The 15,442-nt window shown below is 40.6% G+C and overlaps 1 protein-coding gene across 1 annotated transcript; it reads left to right on the top strand.

Annotated features, from left to right (window-relative positions):
* Nucleotides 1–4,697: 4,697 nt before the first annotated feature.
* dtx3la (deltex E3 ubiquitin ligase 3L a) lies at nt 4,698–7,202 on the top strand. Its single transcript, XM_010771975.1, has 5 exons — nt 4,698–4,816; nt 5,567–5,649; nt 5,745–5,896; nt 6,394–6,605; nt 6,699–7,202. Exons 2-5 carry the CDS (start codon nt 5,568–5,570, stop codon nt 6,766–6,768), a joined length of 516 nt encoding a protein of 171 aa, XP_010770277.1. The 5' UTR covers nt 4,698–4,816; nt 5,567; the 3' UTR covers nt 6,769–7,202.
* The last annotated feature ends 8,240 nt before the right edge of the window (nt 7,203–15,442 follow it).

Raw genomic sequence — 15,442 nt, 5'->3', positions numbered from 1 at the left:
TTTGTAATTTGGACGTATACAAATGTATTGAGTTCTTTGAATTTATCTGCCAATTTCAATCTTCTGGGTAATGAGCGAATCTCGATGAGATTTTACAAGAGTTTGAACTCGGGACCTGGCATGGTAAAGTTCATTTGATGTCTGTTCAGATGTTTTTGTTTGTCTCACACACTACGGTCAATGTCTACATGCTTGCAGGGATGCAGTTCATGTGTGAAAGTGGATCATTTCAGCACAGACAGGGGGGTAGTATAGTGGAAGTAGGATTTTATATACTGAGTAAATCTGTACATGTTCATTTTAGTATTCTAGTACAAGGAATATGTGTGTGTGTGTGTGTGTTTGTGTGTGTTGTGGGTGGTGTTTTTTTCAAAATTAAATGGCTCCCCAATTCCTTGTAGAAAGAAAAATCAATTGTGACATTCTCCAGACGGTGTACACCACATTTAATTAGCACAGAGACACGTGGGAGAAAGCCAAATTATCCAATAACTGAGGAGGAGACACGGGTTGGTTAGGCGCGGGAGAAAGGATGGGGGTGTGGGGGAGCAAATGGGAGATAATAGGAAGGCAGCGGGGAGGTAAAGGGGAGGCAAGTGAGAGGTGAAGAGAAATAGGAGAGAGGAGAAGACGAGGTGAGGGAGTGAAAGTGGAGGCAATGAGGAAAAGAGGGATGGGAGAAGGGGAGAAAGACGGGGAGGACAAGGGGGGGGGTGAGTTCTGTGTGGGAGAACACGGCCGCTGTCCATTTATTTTGTAGTTTAGCCTGATTTCTCACTGCAGATTCCGCTAATACCTGACAGCAGCTCTGCAGCTAATTGTGCCATTCACCGTGATAGAGTATCAAGCTCACGCTCGCACTGAAAGAAGCATCGCAAGACTAATCTCATTAGAGCAAAGTGAACTCTCCAAGACTATAAAGGTTTCTTCTTTAACTTTCCAGGGAAGTCACCTTTACAGATATAGCGGATTATAGTGAAATAGAAAGTGAAGAAGAAAGTGTTAGGTGTTTTTTTCACCCATTTTCTTGCTTGGTCTTGGTGTTATGTTATGTACCTGTTCTTATAATTGTGCAAACAAACAACATCTGACATTGTGACAAATTTCTTACAAAAGCAAGTTTCAATCTACAACTTGACTTTTATACTGTATATAAATGAATGTAGGCAGGAAATGCACAACACACTGTAAAATGCTACATTTATCGAATTCCCAATTGAGCTAAAACACACCAGTATGGTCTTGCCTGATATCAGACTTGTCTACTTGTTACAGTCCGTTTCCATCTTCAATCCGACATTGCTTCCACTGTAATTGATTTCCATGGGGAACATGGATTTGATTTTCCCTAACCAATCACTAGAGACCATCGTATATGCCTGAATCCAACATCTACAATGTCAGGTGTTATTAAGAAGATACCATCTATGGCAAATATATGGTAGCCAAGGGGGTCATAAGAAATTCAAGAGGTGTTATTCAGCAGCACAAAAGGTACACTTGAATGGATCGATTTATCTTTAAAGCGGGATACCACTGTCTCATGTCATGGTGCTGGATGTGTCCGTCAACTCGGTGGAGGGGGGGGAATCGAAGGTCTGGAACTAGGCAAGATATGGTGCTTAAAATTGTATATAGGTTGAATCGAACCCTGGTGCGTTTAGCCGCTTGGTGCGGTTCGTTTGGGTTGGTGTGAACGCAGCCCGAGACCTCTGAAGTGAACTGAACAACCTGACTCTGGTCCGCCTAAAAGAGGTGGTCTCGGAGCGCTTGCTTGTGAACTCTGGAGCGGTTCATCGCTGGTGTGAACGCAGTGCGCGCCAAAACATAGGAAGTGTAGTATTTACACGTCACAAGAACGCGGATGTCTTCTAAATCTTTATCAAAAGACTCTTTCGCTAAAGATTTTGAAGACATCCGCGTTTTTTTAGTTAAAGAGCGAAGCAGAATGAAGTGTTTAAAAGTGTCGTAACAGTACAAATGCTCCGTCAACTATACATAAAAGTCAGAGCCACCTGTCGTCTGTGAAACCTCCTCCTGACTGCAGAACGTCTCTCATTATGTCTTATCAGTTTTTTAACGGACATTGTCTGATTATATAATCATATGCGCGGGCCGCTAGAGTCTGTTGATCTCCAGATTAACAGCAGCATGAGAATAACCTGCCGAAAGTGCCGATGCTCCATGGCGGAGGCTCCGCTAGAAATTGTCGGGATTTGCGTTTTTACCCCCTTAATGTCTTAATGTAAACAGCATTTCTGATCACATGACTTGTGTTTAAAGTTCATAGTCCGTTTGAGTTTTACCCGTGTGAACGCAAACCGAACCTTCTGAAAAATGTAACAAACTGTCGTCTGGTGCGCACCTGAAAACGGACTAAGAATTGAATTGCTCCAGCTTCTTGTGGATTCTTAAAACTGACTTTATGATTCATACCGGGATCACTATTTCTCCAAACAGTTTATTCCTTTTCTCAGCTTAACCCAACAGCAATATGGGGGTGAAACACTGAGCTAGACCTCTTTCAAGCACTTGATTAACTGTTTTAATGATGCCAAATAAGATCACGATATCAGCAGAGTCAACACTGCCATATCCAACCTTTTCACCCACTGCTAAACCACTGACAGCTGGAGAAAGTTTAATCACATGTCGGTGTCAGTTTGTCCCCACCGCCTGCAGTCAGACTGATCAAAACACAGCAAACTGAACACTGTTAGAGTGCTAAAGACCCAGAAACGGAGACAAAGTAATCGAAAGATATCAAAAAGATAGAAAACTCCCTCGTACTCTCAGCGGCCCTCACAACAACCCCTCCCAGCATGCACTCTGAGAGGGAGACGGAGAGAGAGAGTCCAGTTGAATCCTCTGCTTCCGAGAGCATCGTAGAAAACTCAACTTAATTGAGTGTGAAGCTGAACTTTCTGACAGCATCATGTTCAAAACCCACCAAGATATCACACAGATGAAGACAACAGGATCAAGATGGAAAAGATAAAAACACCAAGTACAGATAAGACGAGGAGCCCAAACACAAAATCTTTTTCCTGCACCTAAAATACTGACTGGATGTCTGCTCTGACTCAGATAGATCCACATGTTGAGCCGCACAAATCCCAAGAGGAAAGCCTTTCTTCATCCAGTTAACCCCGCTTTACCGGCGAACTGTAAATCTTTATTATTTCAGCACTTACACAGCAACAAACTTCCTTAAAACTGCCTAAAAAAGAGCAGTATTTCCCCACACGGATGAACTGAGATAGCTGAATCATCTTAATATGAATGTCACAAGCTCCTCTGACTCCTAAGGATGTGTTTTAGTAAGTCGTCCTTATCCCGCTGATCTGATGGAACAGATGCGCTTATGTTTTAATCAATACAGCTACACCGGCTTTGTAAGATTTTTTCATTTGACTTACCATGCAACTACATTGATTTGTAATAAGCAATTATAGCTATCAGAACGGATTCAAGCACACAGCAGTGCTGAAACTGACTGGATTATTTAGCTTTTCGTAAAGTAACTAACTCTAACCCTCAGGACAATGACCGCCATACTACTAGAACTCCTTCATTTCTTCTTGGACCCTAACACTCTAGTGTCATAGGGTGTTGTAAGTTGTAAGATTTAAATGTTTTAAAATGTACTCAAAGTTCAATAAAATACCAGAATGATTGGTGTCAGAATAGAAAAGCACCATTACATTAATCTGGCAGTTGTGGTGACTCTAGTTAACCATAATTCACTTTTGGGTTACAGTTCCTACACGGACCTTGTTTAGTGTAACACCGAGTATTTAGGTTGCCAAGCTAGAGCTAGCAAGGCACTCTAACTTGACTCTCATCACTGAGCACATGTTTGATATCTCTATGGCTTGATGGAAAATAAAGAGTGGAATTCCATTTTAAATACTCCGCCTCCGACTCCTTCTTACCGGCACTACACAGTCACTTTTTACCAATGTGTCTCCCAACTAGTGCATTCAAACAAGGAATAAAGAGCTGAGTGTCATCAGGGGTGAGAGCTGAACCACTGGCTCCAATATAAAAAAACTATGAGATGTTAATAATTGTATTATAAAAGTGATTATGGTTTTGCTTTCCTTTTGCGAGAATTAGGGTTGGGGTTGAGGTTAGGGTTCGGGTTGGTTACCACAGAGCGGTCAATAGTCCAGAGGAGAACAATGGTCTTCACAAAATGTAGGTTTGTGCCAAACTTTCCGCTGAAACCAAAACTAATGGAGCCGCTGGTCTGCTTTCCTTTGGAATCTCATCAGCCAAAAAGTCAAGCTATTGTTGCGCTAATGACCCTGAATGCCTTTCATTTCCTCGTGGAAATTATAAAATGACTGTCGTATTTTGTAATATAATTTTGTGAGTCAATGAGCTCTTAAAAAAGACAATGAAATATCAAATCTGTGTGTACGTGTTGGTGTGATATTCTTGTCTTTATGTACACTTGCCTCTTACTTGCAACTCCTGCATACTTACTACTCTACTCTCTTGCCACACACACACACACACACACACACACACACACACACACACACACACACACACACACACACACACACACACACACACACACACTCCCTGTCAAAGCTGCTACACCAGTTCAACGGATCACTCAGCAGTATCTACCCACAACACCTGACACGCCCCTCTCTGTCTCCCTCTTCCTGCCTCTTTCTCTCGGTTTCTTTCTCGTGGGCATCATGAATGGGAAAGACATCTGAACTACGGGAGTGCACAGAAGACAGACAGAAGTAAAGCAGAACTTTTTTGCAAAGTGTGGAGAAGAAGAGCACTTCAACAGGTATGGATGACAGTACCACTTTCACTGTAATGATTCTAGTTTGAATGTTTCTTTGCCTGTGCCAAACCTGTGTGTTGGGTACATGGGACACGCATGATGTTTGGCAGATTCATAAAGTCAACAGTGAGTCAGACCATCAGATTTTTTCGTGCCATCAAACATCTTAATGGCAGTTTAATGTCAGAGAAGTGTGTGTTGACAAACTTGATTTCTGCCCCTTGTGCTCCAATTGTGAATACTTTCACTTCAGGTGTTTCAGCAGGCAGAGGATATATCTGAACTTTTTGTCAGACTGTTTAACATAGCATTACTTGATTTTGTGCAGATACTGCCAATTACAAGTGGTGCAACTTGCAAGTTATACGGTTCAGTCAAAGATTCATGAATTATCTAGCTAAATTATTGAAGTTAGGGACATCCATCTAAAAATAGTAAACATTTACTTTTGGTTTCACATTGGACACAACCAGTTGTCTCCTGGGTACAAATCCAGTGTTTTTTTAAACCCACCCAATCGCCTTTTTTACATGACCTTGGTAAGGACAAGACTTACTTATGATACATCAAAACGTTATTGACGATGCAGTTTTGTTGTAAGGGAACGTCATGTTTTTATAGAAAATGGCCACCACTTGCATGGAACAGATGAGCTCAAATAACATTACAAATAAAAGGTCTTAAAACTAGATTTGAACTTATGAAATGTTATTTTTAATCGGTGATGTTAATCTCTGTGTGTTTGTCCCCCAGAATGGGCTCTAACCAGAGCAGCGAAAAACTCTACTGCAACCGCTACCTGGATGGAAATGGTCCTCCATCACTGGTACAACAAGGTCCTTCCCACACACATGCAAACCAATTCTCTGATTCTGTCGAGCTTTAACTTCTTCTGGGTGATTTGACTGAACCTGGCCTCCTGTCTTTGCAGCTAATGCAGAGGTGAATGGGATCTACAAAGTCCTGAGTGGCACCCAGCCACCGGGCCAGATGACCTGGGTGATCCTCCACAGAGACCTGCCAGGGTACCCCATTGACAACACCCTGCAGATCAACTACATATTCCCCAATGGAATACAGACAGTAAGCTAGGCTTCAACCAACTTTCAACCATCAACTGTATAAACTTTCTAAGGATTTGTTATGCTCCAGGTTTGTTTATTCCCTTGAAATATGTGGAGGTCTTGATGAGGCTTGAATTATTTCACAACACAAATCTTAGCATCGGGTTACGTAACATATTTTTGAATGATAGATGATGCTATTCTCAATTAATTAATACCTTAAAATAAACAAACAGCATCAGTAACCTGTCTTAAAACCAGTCTTGAAAGACTTGACACTGTAATGTATAGCATAATTAGATTTGAATAAAGACACTGAACGAGCTCAGCACAGGTTTTAAAGGAAGCATTCTTTCAATGGACGAAGTTGATGATCTGGTTGGTCTGGTTATCAGCGCTACGGGAAAATGGAATCTGACAAGGAAGCAACACATATAGTTAAACTGAGGGAGAAGAAAAACAATGCAAGTAAATGTTATTTGAGAAGCCACTGAAACCTCACTTCCCTTCCTCCAGGACAAACACCCTCACCCGGGCCAGCCTTACCCAGGGCTGCGGCTCTGTGCATACCTGCCGGACAGCCACGACGGCCGGAGGGTCCTCAAGCTGCTGGACAAGGCCTTCAACACGGAGCTGCTGTTCTCTGTGGTCACCAATAATGAGGGGCAGGACGTCGTCACCGCTGCTTCCATCCCCTTGAAAACACAAGCAGAAGGAGGAATCAAAGTGTGAGTAAAATGTGCAACCAGACTTTACAAGTTGGTTTATATAACATACTATACACTATAGTTATTCACTCTGTGTAATTTGTGTTCTTCCAGTGATGGCTACCCAGATCCTGACTACCTGAAGAATGTGAGAAAGATACTGAAGGATAAAGGCATTGAATAAACCTCAGCACACACTGTGAGGGCTTCAAACTACAATTGTATCTCTAAATGAATCTGTGATAAAAATAACGAGGAAATGAACTTTAAAAAAAGATCAACCATGGTTGTCATGTATTGTGTTTAGTGCAGTCTGTGTAGATTAATAAAGTGCCTATACTTTTTATAAATATTATTATTAATGTATTAACTTTTGATGGTGTCTAATGACATGTCCTTATATGAAGGGATTATTTTATTGTATCATTACAAAGCATGATTTTAAACCTCAGAATATGGAGTCATATTATATTTGTTCTACGGGTCATATTCCTGATGAGGGTGAAATACAAACTCCACCAGTTGTCGTGTAAGATTTCACCATCTATTATGACAGATGTTTCACGCCATTGATGCATTGAAAGTATAATGTGCTATTAAACGATTATTTAACTAATACTTCAGTTGTTATGTTGTCAGTTGCGATCTTGTCTTTTTACATTTCTGTCTAACAGATATACATTTTGAACATTATTTTGTTTATCTGTTCATATTTAACTGTGCTCAGCCACTATCTAGTTTCAGGCTCGGTTGGCCGAACTGCTGACTTCCTTCTAGCTTTACAGAAAAAAATGAATTGCTGAAATACTTCCTAAAGGTTATTGGAGTTATTCAAAATCTGTTGAGTTACTTCGAGAGGCTTGTGTTGCTTAGAAAAAGACTAATTCACAATTTTACAACACCTCCTTTTCAAATGATTGTGCATAGGAAAAACACTTACTGTAATGAGCCATTGTTACATCAGGAAGTTGCAGCCACTATTCCAAAATCACTTTCGGAAGACCCTGAGATTTCCATCGTAGAGAGTTTTCCAAATTATTTCATTACATTTTTTGAAATATCGTTCTTTGTTAATCTGGTATCTTTACCACAAAGGAAACAGCTTCACATTATGGAATAAGATGGATTCCACTGCACAACAGTCACAGTATGTGGCGGCAATGACTCTGCTATTTATTGGTTCTATTTTTCTCTTTTACCTTTATACCCCACCTAAAGCCTTACTGCTCCCTTATTGGTCCATATTGCAAAGTGTGAACTTTCCCGGTTTAATGCAGGCCTGATGTTCTCTTCAAACTGAATTACAGCCAGGTCCTAGCACTCACAATAAAGCATAATCTCATTTGGGAGGCCTCTGTCATCCCGGAGCCTCTTAAACCACTTTCTCCTGGACACACACACACACACACACACACACACACACACACACACACACACACACACACACACACACACACACACACACACACACACACACACACACACACACACACACACACACACACTCATCTGTCCACCATTGGCAGGTCACACAGTCTGTCAAATCTGTCAAAACACACACATCAGGGACACACAAGGAGGTAGTATTGTTTGTAGCTCGAGGGGCAGCTACCCAATCCCGGTCTATTGAACTAAGGGAAGAGGAAGCTCACAAAATATTTTTTTGCTACATCAGAATTGTTTAGTTGTGCAAAAACGATAATCATTTCCTTTAAATATTTCCTTTAAGTCAGCGTTTAAAATAAATACCAAGTGCATGGGGTTTGTGAAGTTCAAACACTATAAAGATATGTTATGTATCGCCGCTCTCCTTCCTCCTCTGTCATCACTGTCCTTCTGTTAGTGGTGATGAATGGTTCACAGCAGTGTTTCATTAAGCTCTTTAATTTGGCCCACAATTAGAGACCCTCCCTTTTTGGAAGACAAAGCAGATTGCGTGGCTGGTAATTACAAGACTGGACGATGGTGGGTGTTTAAGATGGATGTAATCTAGATATCCAGCAGTTCCCAAAGAAAGCCAACATCACATTTAGCAATCAGATGGAAAGATGGATCGATAGCATGTGACTTTGTTGACTCCTGTCACTCATTTCCAGACCTTAATTCAACCTAAAAAATCCAAAGACCAAGACCAGTTTATGTATTTTATATCTAAAATCTTTAGGATAAGATAGCAAGCAAAGCTATTTCAAAGGCTGTGGACCTTTTAGAGGGGCAATTTTTCAAAGGAGTCACCATAACGCTGCCTTTACATTTATCTTCTCACCCTTTATCCTTCAATAAGCAGCTCTTTCCAGCCCGGCCCACTCGCTCATCACAATGCTATCAGAGCCAAGGCCACAGACACTCACCTTCCCCTGTGCTCTCACTTTATCCCTTCACAAAGACTCAACAATGACCTGTGTAGACACATTGTACAGTGAGGTTAACTCCGGCCATGCTGAGTGAAATTGTGTGTGTGTGTGTGTGTGTGTGTGTGTGTGTGTGTGTGTGTGTGTGTGTGTGTGTGTGTGTGTGTGTGTGTGTGTGTGTGTGTGTGTGTATGTGTGTGTGTGTGTGTGTTGGCTTCCAGATCATCCGTTATGTGATCATATCTTCACCCCGCTTTCCATTTCTGCTCAGGAATTCTCCCCACTGAAGATGGAGAAGTGTGATAGCATATACATGAGAATGTTTTAATGTCTGCGCTCTCCGCCGACTTGCTCGCTATTCAGAGAGAATAGAAGGACTTTTTTGAATGCTGATTCCCTCTGGACACATTTATTCATCCCGGGTGAAGGAGCTGCATTCGGTCTTTGTGGAGTTAAGGGAGGGAGATGGAGGCCTTTGACTGTCGAAAAAAAAAAAAATCATGAATCTTAATGTGGTTAAGAGTGAGTGAATGTCAGAGATGGATATGCGTGGATATGCTTGGGAGAACCTGTTAAAATCGAGATAAATAGTTGGGGTTACACTACAAAAATGGAAATCTTGCCAAGTATATTTGTGTAATATCTAGTCAGAATATGTCCTTACATCTGATATAATAACTTCAGAAGCAACACGGCAGTGAGATATCGGGTTTTTTTGTTTTTAGACAACGCATCATCTTGTTAAGTCTTATTTTGAGTTGTATCTCAGATGAAACACATATTTTTATTGGAAAATCATCAACCATCAGAAATCAGAAAACTTTTGAGCATTCGCGGCTTATATTGTAACACAACATTTCCTGATTCTGGTCAAATATAGTTCAAAATGCGTTCTCCCAGCTAATTACAAGATCTGGTTTATCTAAAAATATCCCTTCTTATTTCAAGAAATCTTACCAAGCTAATTTCCACTTGTTCTATTGGCAGATTGTTGTACGTATTTCAAGTGAAAACAGCTTGTTTTCATTATTGCTTAACTTGTTTTTGGAGCAGCATTTTTTCCAGTGTAGTTCTTACAATCAACCGATGGGATTCAGTTAGATTGACAACTGTATGAAAGCATTTGATGAATTGTTCTGGAAGTCTAAACTTGTGTTGTTTGACAGCCCAACACGGCACAGGACTTTTATTTTGGAGGTTACAGTTCGTGGCTGTAGAGTTTTGTTCTGCTTTGCCTCTAACACTGTAACCACCTGAGGATGGTCCTCCACCTCGGCCCTGAACCTGCACCTCTGGGTCAGTGTGTGTGTCTGGATCTCGGTGTAGATGGATGGGTGGTCATGCTCTGCCTCTAAACAGCACTACTCCGCCCTCCCATTCAGTGATTAATGGTCTTTTAGTTGACAAATCACCCCTGAGAAGCGGGGAAGCTAGACAGACAATGGTTGCCAGACAATCAATGCCACAAGGTTTCTCTTTCCCCCCTTTGAGCCAGAGCTGTGTTTTTTTGCACTTTCATTCATTTTCATTTTATGTATCTGTGTCTAACTTTACTTTCAGTTAACATCAAGTAGTTCTTAATGCTTTCATTTACCCATCAGGGGTTAATTTTGAAGAAAACACTATATTTTAAGGTCAAACATTATGAAAGTTTCAACATACAAATCATGTGACAGCAATGAAAGCCAAGAGTTCCTTATTCTCTGTCATATATTTTGCTTTGTCCTTGTTTGAATAAGGACAATTGAAGCCATTATGAGGGTCTAACAAAAGACCTGCTGAACACGTTTGGCAGTAATTGTGTTTTAATTGAGATTGTAACATGCAACACTGTGGTATAACCTTAGATAGAACGACAACTTCAACTACATAATTTGTATTTTGCCAATAACGCGATTAGTATATTACATTTCACACACACACAACAAACACACACTATCCACAAAGGTCAAATCCTGGAGAAGATTGGTTCCTCCATTTTGAATAATAAATGCGACCATCCTCTCTGTGAGAGTGTTTTTCAGGTTAAACAAACAGGGCGAGCTGATTAATCCGAGACTAACAATACCAATGACCAACATGAGGTCATTCTCAACAGAGGGGGGTCTGGGGAGAGGCATTTCACGAGGGGGTTGCAGGTATTGGGACCCAGAGAGCTCTAGGGCATGCAGGCTCTGGTCATAATGCATCAATCTCACGGGGATAAACCGGACGTTAGATATTAAATTCAGTTTTGAAGGTGAGTTGTTGAATTGACGGTGTGCAATCAAGCTTCTTAGACTTTTCGACTCTTAGACGTCAACCCAAAGCCTTCAGGCATCGAAATGTTGAAAGACGTTATGTGGATGACCTGCTCGATTATACTCGCCTAAAGAAACCCACAAGAAGGATCCAAATCTGGTGAACTCTGGTGTCCGGGGAGGTCACAAATGGATAATGTGGCACTCAAAGATTATCTCCTGCACTCACTTTATAAGGAAAGTATTTCTTTTACCTTTTCTCTTCTGCTTAGTGGAGTGGCAGTGAGAAAATAAACTAAAGATGGAAACATTTGGAGGGTTATATTCTGTACTAGTCTTTCTTTAAGATGATATAAGTAGGAAATGTTTCCACAGTTCCTCGTTGCTCTCTTTTCTACTTCCCTTTGCTTTCATTTGGTCTCTTCCACCCATTTGCTACTCTTTTCACCTCCTTTCTCTCATAGCTTCTGTCTATCTGCACATTCTGGTCTCTAGGCTCCAATAAATGTCACCCAGCATCATTCACCCTGACCGCCGGCCAATTCCGAATCCAGACGCCTCAGTTATGGCCTATGGTAAGAGGCAATCCATCCTACCTAGACCCTCACTGTTTCCATCACGGTCTCTCTATCCACCGTCCTCCATGATACTCACCTATTTCTTCTTCTCAGTGTCTCTCCCTTACAGTAGCTAATCACCACATCATTCTTTCATTTTTCCCTTTCTAAGTGTCAGTTCTATATAGCTTGCATTTAAAGCAGTGCTGTCCCTTTTCTAAGCACTTTTGTCTGGGGGGTTTACTCTGGGTAGGAGTAAAGGTAATATTTCTAGCATGTGTGAGAGACTTAATGAATGAATCACTGGGAAATGTGGAAGAGTTTCTCCTGGGGCTTTGAGGGTGATGGTTTACGGAAAGAGTGAAGATGCCTTCGGCTTTTAAATTGCCTTTCATACATCACCATCTATCATCAGGTTGGTTGATGCTGTCCACTGTTTGCGGCGATAAACGGAAGTATACGGAAATGTCTTGTGTTAGCGGCTCCTTGAGGCTGCAATGTTTATTACATTCAACAAATGATGAAGGACAAAATAAAAGAGACAAATGGTGCTTTTGCAGGTGGATTAACCGTTTGCCATGCAAGACCAAAAGTTGGAGTCGGCTGGACAAAGAACCTGCACACTCTCCCCCCTCGATTACACATGGTTTGATACACCCATCACAGTTTGTTTTGGATTTTAAGTTGTTGGATTGTTGCACGGTTTCTGTTAAGTGCATACCTCTTGCGACTCGAATACCATGGCTAGATGTTTGACCAAGTAGTCCCACAGAAATGGCAGGACTCACGTTCGTCCACGTAAGCCATTGGCCTCACTGATGTTGTGCAAGGTGCGAACACTCACATTACATTTTTTGTATCCAATAAATAGTCTCAAAATATTGTAAGGATTTTTGATATGCCAAGCAAGTTTCTGTTCACATTATGCCCAATCTGTTAACGGTGCTTTCAATGTGTAATGCCAGTTGAGTGAAAGAAATTGTATTAAGTTAATAGTGAAGATTTTAAAATACTTGAAGTAGGTTCTATCAAAAAAAAGCAAAAAAATAAACACTTCCTAATAAAAGACAAATATTGCCCTGATGTGTTTATACTCGAGGCTCAAATAGCAATTTGCTTGGATGACCAAATACATATAAAAACCTTTGAGTCCAATGGGAGAATCACAGCGGTGGTCACCTCCCCAGAGGAAATGCAATTTTTACGTCAGATGTTTAGTCGACAAACAGACTATATTAGATGTTGGTATTCTATATAAGCAATATCTCTGAGCCCCTTGTGGCATTGCAATATTTACCCATTTAAATGGTTTATCACCTACAGGGAACAGCAATGGTAATTCACAAAATGCTGTATGTACAGTATAAGGGCATGTGTACCTCATCCAGCAATTTACATTAACTTGTGGTGACGGAGTGAGTTGCCTTGTATCAAATCAGAAGAGTGATTTATTATGTTTGATTGAAAATGAAAGCTTTAATTAAAAAAAAAGCAAGATTTCAGTCAGTTAGAATTAAATCTGTATCACATGAAGCTATGAGAAAGAAAATGATTATTTTATTGCAAAGCCGTACACAGTAGATTGTTTAAATTAACAAGGCGGGAATAATCCTTATGCACATCAACAGGTATTATCAGAATAATAGAATGAAAAAAAATTGAAGAATCCAAACGCAGTCAAAAAGGCCAAATCAGCTACTAATTTAATGCCATGATGTATATTTAAAAAACGAAATGGGTTTACTGGAATGCAAGTATATTCATACTACACTCTGAACAGTGAAAGTGGGAACAATATTAACATTTTATCTATGTGATGAGATACAAGCATCAATATAATGCATGTTAATGTACAGTACAGTAAACTTGTTCAAATTCAAATGTAAGAGCTGATCATTGCATCCTTTGTCAGAGCATCATTCAGACTGAAGCCCCCTCCTGAGCTCACACTCACCTTCTGTCTGCTCCCCCTTTTCTCCGGCTGTCATCCCGCTGACAGGGGCCGGCCATGTTGGATGAGCACAGAATCCAGCTGTGACAACCATTTATGTTTGATTAATGGGCGAGCTGTAGCCCAGTGTGGGTGACTAGAAGTCAAAGGGACATCAAAAACTATGTAAATCACAACAATTTGTCCGTGACCATGAGCCGTCTATTTCCTGATGGATGTACTGTGGTTCGGATTTCAAGTTTGATGTAAGTCTGAAGATTTTTTGTGCCATTTTTAGCTTTTTTTGGGGTCTTTATAAGTGTATATTTTGTACCCACAAGTGTCTTAACCCAGCAGATTCAGTAGCTAGCTAGACATTTGTAGTATATCAGTTTTTATAAAATCTGTGTATGGTTAAAACTGTTTTTAAACACTATGATTTTAAATGCACATTTCTTTGTATTTTACATTTTAGCTCTTTGTAATTAGATTGCAGTTATTGTTGGACCCCACATTTCTAAGTTTTTCTTTTTGACAACGATAATTCTGCTCTAGTGTAAATTATACCTATATACCGTTTAAGTATTTAATTTGAAAGAAATCTGTGTATAGCAATTTTCTTGTTGAAAGGGACAACCACATTGAACATATTATCAGGGTTAAACTCTTAAAGTTAATGCATGGGATTGTACACACACACGCGCGCGCGCACGCGCGCACACACACACACACACACACACACACACACACACACACACACACACACACACACACACACACACACACACACACACACCGTCTGATTATGTTGGTTTCGGCCGCCCCTCCCTCCACTAATTTCCACACCCTCTAGACATGGTGGTTCGAAGCCCCGCCTCAAATCCAACCCTCTTTGATGTGAAAGGGTATTCGAATAATTTGTCATTGTTCTGTTGCGCGGCTCAGGCGGGGGGGGGGAGGGACTTTGGGATGAGAACAAGTCAAGGCTTTTGATTCATGGCTTTGTCTGGACAACACAGATTAATATTTGAATGTAATTATTACTTCCCTGGCTATTACTGACCATACTAAATTAAATCATCTGTGTAAGGGAGCGATTGAGTAAAACACAGGTATTTCATCAAAGCTTCAGCAGAACTGGAGGAGGTGGTATCACTTACTTGCCAAATGAAAGAATGATTGGATATGTGGAGCGGGTGGGGATAAGGAGGTACGGAGCATCCTAATGAGGACAAATGTCATTATCCTGAGCAGGTGCTCGGCCTGTGATTCATTTGGCCACTCTGCTGTCATTTGGGGAACATCAAACGAGGCATAAAGTAATGGCACTGGGAGATTGTTTTGTGTGATTGAATTGGATTTGATACCATCACTTCAATCACTTTCTAAACTTGAAAACAAATCAAAACGATTAGAAAGTGTGAGGAAAATATCATTTGACCATCCATCCAGAAATATTTTAAGTTTATGTCGCAATTGTTGAAAACATATGTACATATGGATAAGTAGGGATTACTCTTGGTATTTATTTCACGTATCAAACCATTGTATTATCACTAAACCAAGTATATCCTTTTTTATTCATACTCAATCCTTATATTATCACCATCTGTAACACCAGTTTCCTGTTTTATTTTTGAAGAGCCATCAACCCCCGTGTCTGTTTTTACTTCCTGCCTCTGTGTTTTCCCTCCTGTTTGATTACCGGATTATGATCACCTGGTGCCTTTGAGTTTTCACTTCCCTCCCCACCTGTGCCTTGTCTTTGTGATTAGCCGTG

This window comes from Notothenia coriiceps, unplaced genomic scaffold, assembly GCF_000735185.1.
Source record: "Notothenia coriiceps isolate Sejong01 unplaced genomic scaffold, NC01 NC01_scaffold00000339, whole genome shotgun sequence".
NCBI lineage: Eukaryota > Metazoa > Chordata > Actinopteri > Perciformes > Nototheniidae > Notothenia > Notothenia coriiceps.
This window is presented reverse-complemented; position numbering and strand designations above follow the sequence as displayed.

What these genes read in the sequence shown, in the direction of transcription:
- dtx3la (XM_010771975.1), top strand. Translation starts at nt 5,568, where the DNA reads ATGGGCTCTAACCAGAGCAGCGAAAAACTCTACTGCAACCGCTACCTG. An exon ending in TCCCCAATGGAATACAGACA is followed by an intron (nt 5,897 to 6,393) that starts GTAAGCTAGGCT and finishes CCCTTCCTCCAG; the next exon opens with GACAAACACCCTCACCCGGG. An exon ending in GCAGAAGGAGGAATCAAAGT is followed by an intron (nt 6,606 to 6,698) that starts GTGAGTAAAATG and finishes GTGTTCTTCCAG; the next exon opens with TGATGGCTACCCAGATCCTG.